At 50.5% G+C, this 10,570-nt stretch overlaps 1 protein-coding gene across 2 annotated transcripts in view; it reads right to left on the bottom strand.

The window, feature by feature from the left end:
- Positions 1–6,943: 6,943 nt before the first annotated feature.
- Positions 6,944–10,570, bottom strand: part of Cdr2l (cerebellar degeneration related protein 2 like) — a 28,534-nt gene continuing 24,907 nt past the window's right edge. For both annotated transcript variants that reach the window (XM_071603197.1, XM_027955766.2), the window contains exons 4-5: positions 10,268–10,432; positions 6,944–8,962 (exon numbers count right to left, since the gene is read on the bottom strand). In XM_071603197.1, the coding sequence (XP_071459298.1) occupies positions 8,071–8,962; positions 10,268–10,432 (1,057 nt within the window). In that variant the 3' untranslated portion in view covers positions 6,944–8,070. The remainder of the gene's footprint in view (positions 8,963–10,267; positions 10,433–10,570) is intronic.

The raw sequence follows: 10,570 nt of genomic DNA, 5'->3' as shown, positions 1-10,570 counted from the left end.
CTCCCCGCATCCCTCTATTCTGCTCTGACTTATCATTTTTTTTAAAATCACCAAGTCTTATTTTTCTAATGTAACTGCCTGTCTGTTGCCAGAAGGTAAGCTCCAGGAGGGTGCTGGCTCCCTGCTGTATTCCCAGCACCCAGAACATGGCACAGGGGGGGCACTCCACTGAGGTTGATCAAGTGAATTCTGTGGGAATGTGTTTGTTTTAAATATTTTATTAGTTGTTGATGGACTTTTATTTATTTATATGCGGTGCTGAGGATTGAACCCAGTGCCTCACACATCCTAGGCAAGCGCTCTGCCACTGAGCCACAACCCCAGCCCCAGCTCCAAGGGAATGTGTGTTTGAAGTTGAGTTCAGGTAAAGCTGAGCTTTAGGACTTCAGGTCTTCCCACAAGGCAGCCTGCGTGTGTGCATAGTACTGGCATATCCCCCCCGTGCCGTGCAGGAATGGGAGGCAGGTCATGGAACAAATGTTCCCAAAACGTGGACTGGTCCACACCCTCCAGCTTTACGGAGAATAATGGTGGTTTCTTCCAGTTAGAAGATAAGGGGATGGTAGAAGAGTAGAGGGAGATGGCAGGCCAAGCAGAGCCCTGTTGACACAGGACTCCAGAACGCAGAGATTCTGATTCTGAAACAGGTTGGAAATAGAGACAGCAGTATTTGAAAACAGCTAACCCTTACTTAAGTGACTTAGTGGAGAGGCAGTGTGTAAAGGAAAACAGAGCTCCATAAATGTAATTATTAGTAGTACTTGTGGTGGTTTCTTTTTTTTTTTTTTAAGAAAGAGTGAGAATTCTTTTAATATTTATTTTTTAGTATTTGGCGGACACAACATCTTCGTCTGTATGTGGTGCTGAGGATCGAACCTGGGCCGCACGCATGCCGGGCGAGTGCGCTACCACTTGAGCCACATCCCCAGCCCTTGTGGTGGTTTCTTAATGAAGGGTTCTATTGTTAGGAAAAAGCATAATTACCTAGAAAAATATGACGCTGGGATATTTTAAATATCTCCTGGGGATGTTGACCATTGAAACAGGAGACTGTCTTCTAATCAAGCCAGTACCATCTCAGCATCATCAGAATAAACCATTTTCCTACCCTGGCTTTGTATACTCCGACTAGGAAGGGTTGGCAATTGACTGCTCCTCTTGGGCACTAGGTAGGAAGGAGAGTCTCCTGGGTCCCTCCTTGTCTGACTTAGTCCCAAGACCCCAGAAGGAACATAAATGTCTCCATGGTAACTAGAATAAGCTGCTAGGGGGAGCAGAGCCAGGCGCTCAGGTCTAGGTAGAGGATTGTGAGTAATAAAGTTGGAGCTGTTTCAAGACAGCCTTTGTTCTCAGGCTGGACTCCAGCCTCTACCTGACTCAGAGCCATAGGAAAAGGAAACTGCAGGTTTCCATGGCCCCAAATAAACACAGCCTGCTCAGGCCATCTGGTGGCCTGGATTCTAGGAGAAGTGAAGGGAGAGAGAAGAATGAAACAAGCTGCCCTGGGGCTCGGGGGAAGCAGCTGGCAAGCTCCTTTCACCTGCTGCCACAGGGAACCATCCAGAATGAGGCCCTTTTGGAGAAAATGGGCCAAGAATGAGGAAGAAGAAATAAGGATAGGTAGAAAGGAGACCATCAGAAAAGGGGGAAAAAATTCCCACTTGGGTGTGGTTGCAGATGTCTGTAAACTCAGCTATTGGGAGGCTCAGGCAGGAGGATAAGGCAGTTTGAAGTCAGCCTCCGCAACTTAGACCATGTGTCCAAATTTTAAAGGCAGTTGGTGGTATAGCTCAGTGGCAGAGTGTCCCTCGGTTTTCAGTCCTTAGTATCACAGAAAAAAAGAAAAGAAACTGTAACTTTAAGAAACTCCATGAACACCCTTATCTTTGCTCCCCAGGCTGGTTTTCCTCCAGACCTAAATTCCTAAAAGGCCCCTGGATCTTAAGAGTATTGTGAGTCCAGTTAATTAATGCCAATATACATTGCTTGCTTACACAACATTTTCTTTAGCCAAGGGAGAAATAATGGGTATGTTTCAAATGTTATCTATTAACTAGATAATGTCAACCTAGAGATCCTGAAAAGAACCAGATCACCATGACCTACCCTGTGCTCCATGGTTAAAAGAATTGAGCTCACCAGACATACCTCTTCTCTTTACTCTTTACAAAATTTCCTTTAAAAAAAAAAGTGGGGCTGGGGTTGTAGCTCAGTGGTAGAGAGCTTGCCTAGTGTATGTGAGGCCCTGAGTTTGATCCTCAGCACCACATAAAGATAAATAAATAAAATAAAGGTATTGTATCCATCTACAACTTCAAAAAATATTTTTAAAAAGAGTGCTGCAGAGTGCAGTGGCACACACCTGTAATCCCAGTGACTCAGAAGGATCACAAATTCAAAGCCAGCCTCAACAACTTATTGAGACTCTGTCTTACAATAAAAAATAAAAAGGGCTGGGGAGGTGGTAAAGCACCCCTGGGTTTAATCCCCAGTACCATGCTCTGTGCCTTTGAGTGTGCTTTCCTGAATAAATTTGTGATTGTGCCTTTTTCTAATGTATCCTGAATTTTTTTTTTCTGCAAAGTATGTCAAGAGCCTGCAGGGACCAAGTTGAGGTCTCCTCTCTTCTGGGCGAACTTCTGAGACTTCCATTTGGTGACAAGAGGGACCACCGGTTTCCCAAGAAGAGCAGGTGCTGAAAGCTGAGACCAGTGTTCTTCCCCTTCTTGATCTTCCATAGGTTGAGATGGCGCTTCAGGAAGTGGGCATTCATGGGGGAGAAAGGAAAAAGCCTCCTCACCAAGCTATTCCTGGCAGCTGAGGAGCTTGCACATACCAGCCCTACTTCATGGCAGGGTACATTCTCACGCAAGGGGTCCACGAGATTTTCCTTTCTTCTCTGGAGTGCCCTGGGTCAGATAGCCTCTTAGATTTATCTCATCATTGTGTGGACCCAGGGACACGCAGCGAAGCGTGGTGAAATCGGTCAGGCCTGAGATGGATTATTTCTCTGTGACTTTGAATAGCTACCTTAACCTCTAAGCCTCCATATCCTCATCAGTAAATTGGAGGTTTTATAGCTGCCTCCTAAAGGTCCTGATGGTATTAAACACATGCAAAGCACTTCATACCATGCCTGTCCCAAAGCCAGTATGTATCAAATTAGCAGCTACTCAGGGATACTAGTGCCCATGGCAGAGACCTGATGACTGTTAGCTTTTTTCCTCTGCAGCCCTGGGGTAGAAAATCCAGCTCCACTGGACACTTTTCCTTTCTTCCCTGAGGGGATGGACAGCGCACAGCATGAGTGAGTGGGCAGAACTGCTGCCTTCTTTCTGGAAGCTACTTCCTTTGCCACCACCACTTGGCTCCCTGGTCCCTGAAAACAGCCAGGATTTGCAGGCAGGGCTGAGACAGGGCTGGCTGGCTGATTTCCTCACTGCAGTGGCTCAGTGTATTTGGGTTGGCAGTGGGAAGATTGCCAGTTCAGGGAAGAAGAGAGCCTGAGAAACGTGACACGGTGTCATGATGGTGAAAAGGCCATCATGAGATTTTTTTTTTTTTTTTTTGGTACTGGGGTTGAACTCAGACAATGCAGGCCCCCAGGTGGGGAAAGAGGGGGAAAGGCAGGTTAAAAGCCAAGGAGAGAAGGTAGCTGGATACAGGCCTCGAACAGCTTCCTTTGCTTCCCACATGATGGCTCTTTGTGTGAGCTATAATGTGCCCTCATGCCACTGGAGACAGGTGACAACAGGATGGGAAATCCTAGAGCCCCTGCAGGCTGCCCATGTAAACCATCCATGCTGTTCAACTGATGTAGGCACCAGTTTGGGACCCAGCTCTGGGCTCCCTTACCATACCTTCCTCCCTCCTTAAGAGCAGTGAGCAAAAGCTTGCTCTTTACCCACGGCCCCTGCTGGTCCCTGTGTCTACTCCCAAAGAAGACTTTGGAAGCTTTTCCACAGATGCAGTTCATGGGCCACAGAGCTGCATTTTTTCTCTATTTGAAAATGGGAGAGTGGAGAAGATGGCAAGAAAATGAACCCTAAAACGCCCAGTACATTTTCTTCTCCAATTCTGGAGTCACCCATGCCACAGACAGTACTGGATTGCAAGAGGGACCAGCAGGATCTGCAGGGCAGGGGGCAATCTACCGTGTGTGGGGGTGCAAGGTGGCTGGGTGGCGTACACAGCATGAGGTAACAGCAGATTTCCCAAGGTGCTCCTCTTACCCAAACCTTCAGGTATGTTTCCAGGCCTCAGATATCTGAGTTTGGGCAGCAATTCTCAAGTTCCAGGAGGTCATTACCAGATTTGAAGAGGACAGTGTGGGCATGGGAACTTCTAAAAAGGACACGTGCTATCACTGTGCATTGAAGAAAGAGAAAACCCATGGACTGATTACACCTTCCACACTGGAGCACAGCGGGTGAGTGTGAGCCCCCTAGGTGACCAGCTCTCCTGCCTACTGTCCTCACCTCTCCAAAACATGGTGAAGAGACAGGTCTTTGGGAATAGCTGGAAGCTGTGAGGTATTTCTGTGTACATGGAAGAGAGGTGAGTGGTTGATAGGTTTGGAAATACCTGGAGAGGGTCCGTGGTAATTCTTGCAACTCTCCTCTATTCCAAGTGGCTCCCCCAGGGCTGGTCTGTTTATTCCTCTTTCATGGTCCCTTGGGGCTCAGCCTCTGTCCTGGGCTCCTTCACTTTTCCTGTCATTAGACTTCCATGCAGTGGAAGCCTTAAAACTACAGATGACACCCGTAAACCTTGCAATCACTTTTCCTTGCACTTAGGAGGTGCAAGCCTCCTAAGCCTGCTCCCTGGGGGGCCTGGCCTCCACTCTCATCCCCTGCCTGGTCGTGCCCTACTGTTTCCACTGGTGCCTCCCTGGTCTTGAGTCTCAGCTAATCATCACACCAGCTGGTGTGCCCTGGCCAGTCTCATCAAGCGTTTCCCAATCTTCTTTCCCCATTATCAGTCTCCTTTTCCTCCTCGGGAGGGGGAAACTTTCACCCTAATTGTTCCTTCGTAAAAAAAAATATTGTGATTCTTTGGATGTTGCCAACAGAATTAAGATCAAGATGATCTTAATTCTGTTGGCAACATCCAAAGAATCACAATCAGGAGCCAGGTGAACATAGGCCTTCTTTCCATTAGGCCTGATCAGGGTGCTGACCTTGGCCACATCAACCTCACAAAGCTTCTTCATAGCCTGTGTGATCTGCTGCTTGCTGGCCTCAGCATCCACAGGGAACAGTCTTCTGTCTTCCCTACGGCCAACTCTGGTTGGGGAACCTGATGGCATGCAGGTAGAGCCTGTTGCATCCGGGAGGGGGGTGCTCTTCCATAGCTATTTGGGCATTTGGAAGGCAGAGGGCATGCAGATCTTTTTGTGGCTGTGGCCACCTTTCAGTACTGCCTTCTTAAGAGTCCAAACCTTTGCTTTGGCTTCAGTTTTGGGACGGTGAGGAGCTTCCTTCTTTGCCCTCAGTGTCATGATGGTGAAAAGGCCACCATGAGGTTTCTCTAAGGCCACTATGAGGTTTCTCTCTTTTATTTTTTTTGTACCGAGGATTGAATGAACTCAGGGACACTTGATCACTGAGTCACACCCCCATCCCTTGTTTGTATTTGATTTAGAGTTAGGGTCTCACTGAGTTGCTTAGCATCTCACTTTTGTTGAGGCTGGCTTTGAACTCAGGATCCTTCTGCCTCAGCCTCCCAAATCGCTGGGATTACATGCGCTGGCCACCGCACCCGGCTCCCCCATGAGATTTTTTTTTTTTTAATATTTTTTGTGTCAATGGGTCTTTATTTTATTTATTTTTATGTGGTGCTGAGGATTGAATCCAGTGCCTCACACATGCTAGGCAAGCTCTCTACCACTGAGCCACAGCCACAGCCCCCACCATGAGATTTTAACACCATAGATATACTGTATATCTCTTCATATACTGTATGCATATATCCACACAGAAGTGTTTTTTTTTTTTAAGTTTGCTCCCATTGAGTACATGTGTCCTAGCTAACATGACACCAAGCCTCCTGCCCCCAGTTTTCCATCACCCTATCTTTGGTTTATTTTAGCTGACTTTGGGGAAATCTGCCCACACTAGAATGTGAACTGCAAGGCAAGACAAGCCCTGTCTCTTTTGTTCATTATTGTCTCCCCAGCATGACTGGTGACACTGGCTCTCGATGAACATGGAGATGCTATTTAGAGATGTTTGGATGCTGATCACAGAGAGGTGAGCAGTGAGGGGCTTCAGAGGAAAGGTAGAGGGTCACAGTGGAGGGGAGCTCAGGCACCTTCCTGGCCTTCAGTGGAGTGTGACAGGAGGAAGCCTGTGAGACACACAGAGATGGGACCCTGGCTCTAGGGCCATTTCTGCTTTTTAGAATACTGGTGCATTTTTTATTAAAGAAGAGAATAAAGCATTTGTAAATATATTTCTCTCACGTATACTTCAAAGGAGACGCTGGTCGGCGGCTACAGAGCTGGGGAGCAAACAGGCCAGAGCTTACCCCTTCCCCCAGATGACAGAGACATACGGAGGGCTAGGAACTGCCCAGCCCCAAAAGACAAAAGGTTCCAAGTTGCACAAACAGAAGACCAGCCGCCAGCTCACATCACAGTGCCGCCCAGAACAAGGTGGCATCCTGAGGGATGTCAGGTATGCTTGTTAAGAAACCCCTTTACCCATTAGAAATAAATAAGGCATGAAGGTTCCCGCTGGGCTCCCAGCACAGAAGCCAGAGCCACCACCTTCCACTGGATTGTATGGCTCCTTCAATTTCTAGGGTCTCAGGAAGGATGAGTGAAGAACAAGAAACCCTGAAGGACTGCCGAGGACAAGCTGGGGACCTGGGCATCTCTTAGCTGAAACTTGACTAAGACTCTGAAGTCTTAAACCAAAAGATTGAACCTCTGACCCAGCTGGGGCTTCAAATACCCTCCACAAAGTTGGGAGGTAAAGAGCAGGCATTTTGCAGGTGGGAGGGCGGGAAATCATTCCTCATCCCCAACCCAATTCAGTACTGCTTCATGTGCAGGGAGAGTCTCGGGTGAAGGGGAATGGGGATGGACACTGGGGCCACTGGTGGCCCATGTCCAGGACATTCTGGGGGCAGCAGGTATGACCTGTGCCAGGCTGGCCTGTGGGGAGCGTGGAGTGAATGAGACGTCATGGTCCCTGAGATGGGGCAGGTGCAGAGAAGGGAGGCAGAGGCGATATACAGACATGGGCTCTCCACCATCCGGCCCCTGGAAGGCTGAATGCCCAGAAGGCATTTCTGGGGCTAGAGCTCAAGGAAGCTGGCTGAGGGAAACAGGGTACCACTCATGTATGGCTGTGGAGGGGCTCCCTCTTCCCCTCTTCTGATTGGCTACAGTTCTGCGATGGGCAAGGGGTCCTTGCCAGGGTTGGAGTGGGGGACACTCAGGACCTGGCTGAGCCTTTCTGCTCTGCAAGGCAGGGGCTATCTGTGACCTGCTCAGGACTCTGGGGGTAGGGACAGCTGGTGCTAAGGGAATGACAGCGAGTCATGGCTGGCGAGAAGCAGTGGGTGGTCCAGGAGACCCCAGGAACCAGCAATAGCTGGGGGTCCCCTTTCAAGTGTTTCCAGTTGTGGCAAGGGGTCAAGGCGACCTTGCATTGCAAATCTCTCAGAAAAACTGAACTTTGGGGGTGGGGAAGCCAACTGATCCAGAATGGCTTTCAGAAACTGGGCCATAGATCTGAGAGTGAGGCCTAGGGTCTGGAAGCCAGGGCCAGTGGAGCTGGGGAAACCCCAGTGGAGCGGGGAATGTTTGGCTTTGAAACTGAGTTCAGGCTGAAGCTGGTGGCCAAGAACTCGCAGGAGGTGGGACGAGTTGGCTGTTCCATCAACCGGGAACATGCAATGTTCCCAGATCAGAAGGGCCCCCTTACTCTGGCACCTCTGGAGTGGCCACCTGCTGTGATATATTGCTGCTAAAGGGCTCTCTTACTCACTGTAGGCTATGTAGTCCAGGCATGAGGGACCCCATGGCCTGGAGCCTGGGGGAAGCGGCAGGCCAGAAAAGGGTCACTTGCTGCTGTGTGTCTTAACTTTGGTGGAGTTGATGTCGGCCTTGGTCTTCTGGATCCTGGCGAAGATCTCTTTGAAGAGTGCCTTGTACTCGGGCTGGCTCTGCTCCAGCCGCTTGTCCACGGCCTCCACATGCTGGCTCAGGCTCTTCTCACCTGCCTTGGCCTCCCCCTGGCCCTCCTCGCCCCCCCGCAGGTCCCTCCATGAGCTGTCCCGGGAGATGGGCCGCGAGGTCTGCACGCCGGTGTGCCGCACACCAGCCCCGTGCTGCCGGCACTTGCTCAGCAGCTCCTCGTACTTCTCCAGCAGCGCGTGGTACTGCTCATCCACCTCCCGCAGGATGGACATGCCCCGCCGGCGCACGCTGTTGGCGTGCAGCGTGAGGTTGCCTGCGTGCCTGCTGGCTGGGTCTTTGGCCACAATGGCATTGAGAGCCGTGTCGCTGCAGCTCTTACGCACCGCGTGGCCGGGGGAGGCAGCAGGTGAGGAGACACCGTCCTGGGCACCAGAGTCATCTCCGATGCCCGGCTGGGGATCGTCAGATTCAGGGGCCTGGGTGAGGGGTGCCAGCAGGGCCTCAGCCAGGTGGTCATCCCGGCCCAGCAGGTAGGTCTTGGCTTGTTTCATCTGTTGCAGCTCCAGCAGCTCGGCCTCCAGCTCCTGCACGCGCAGGCGGCAGCCCTCCATCTCACACAGCTGCCGCTCCAGCTCCGTGTACTCCTGCAGCACCGCAGTGTACTCGCGCTCTGCCCGCTCCTTGCGCTGCCGCTCCTGGCTCACCTGGGAACGCAGCACTCCCACCAAGGTCTGCAGCCTCTCGTTCTCCTGCTCCAGGGGCCGAGGGCCCAGCTCCAGGGAGGAGCTGTGCAGGCGAAAGGCATCCTCGCACCTGGGAGAGGAGTGAGGGTAGGTGGTCATCTCCAAAGCTCCCAAGCCCAGGCTCAGACACTTACACCTTGCTTCTGCCTGGGCTATCTCTGCTGTCTGCTGCTCTCCACCCTACTCTACCATCCCCCCGGGGGGTGGGGCACCACTACGGACAGCCTCAGCCAGGGCCCCTGCTCTCCTAAGCCCAGCAAAGGGAGGCACCCAGCAAGATGCAAAGCGTGTGGCCAGGGGCCTCCTCAGGCTTTTTCCTCTGTTGGTGCCAGCCAGGTAGTAATCCATCTCCCCTCTCCTGGCCCCTCAATCGCTCTATTGCAACCCTGGGGTGCTGCGGTTTTCATAACCTTGCTCTTCTTTATTAAACGCCCCCTCCATTACTCTGTGCAAAGACCATTACTGAAACACACACTAAACACGCAGTCTGTTCCCTGCCCTACCTCTGGTGCTGGGGATGGAACCCAGGGCATTTCCAGTGGTAGGCAAGTAAGTGCTCCACCACTGAGCTACACACCAGCCCTGTATTCTTTTTTTTTTTTTTTCTTGTGGCACAGGGGAGTGAACTCCGGGCGCTGGACCACTTAGCTATATCCCTAGCCCTATTTTTGTATTTCTTTTAGAGGCAGGGTCTCACTGAGTTGCTTAGCACCTTGCCCTTGCTCAGGCTGGCTTTGAATTCGTGATTCTCCTGCCTCAACCTTCCAAGCTTCTGGGATAACAGGCAGGTGCTACCACGCCTGGCCAACCCTCTATTCTTATATTAACCCATTTGGTCCCATCATCCCAGACGTAGAATGTCTATAAAAACTTAAATATAGTATACAATAATAATACAATTACTTTATACCGTAATAATTAAAATATATTAATTAAGGTCAATCAAATAATAATATACATAGGCTCTAGATTATTATTTCCAACCTATTTTAATACACCAGCATCAATTTCACTGAAATATTCACAGAATTGAAAACTTGGGACTTAATGGGTTAAATGATCATTGATCTTAGATTTAATGAGATCTGAAAGGTACGGTGTTAAACCCATATTGGGTTAGAACCCTGACCATGCTTCTTAATAAATAGGAGACCTTGGATAAGATATGTAACCTCTGAGCTTCAATTTTCTAGTCTAAATAATAGGATAATAAAATAATACACTTCAGAGTAGACAATGAGAATTAAGCCAGTAGCGTAGTGGTACACAGCCAGTGCTCCATAAATGCAGCTGCTGTGATTGTCGCAATAGTCTCCCATGGCCTGGACAAGGCACCAGCCTTCCTTCCCACCTGCCTCTTATCCCAGCTACCTACCGCGGGCTGGTGCACAGCTCCTTGAGGCAGGGGAAGGTGTGGATGGTGCGCCTGCGTTCCCGCTTCTCCCGGCGCACGCGCAGCTGCTCCAGGTCGCGCAGCTGCTCTACCTGGGCCTGCAGCTCCTCCACCTGGGCCTGCAGGCGCTCGATCGTCTCTGTCAACCTGGCGTGGGGTGGACACATACATAGGAAAAGTTTTAAAGGGATGGGGTGGCCCTCACTGCAGCCCTGGATCCCTGCAGATGGAGGGACATGGGGTTGGGCACTGACAGGTCACTTTGAACCTTGCTCCTTGGTGCTG

Source organism: Marmota flaviventris, chromosome 17 (assembly GCF_047511675.1).
Source record: "Marmota flaviventris isolate mMarFla1 chromosome 17, mMarFla1.hap1, whole genome shotgun sequence".
NCBI classification, from domain to species: Eukaryota; Metazoa; Chordata; class Mammalia; order Rodentia; family Sciuridae; genus Marmota; species Marmota flaviventris.
Note: the sequence above shows the minus strand (reverse complement) of the source record. Positions and strands in the feature narration are given on the sequence as shown.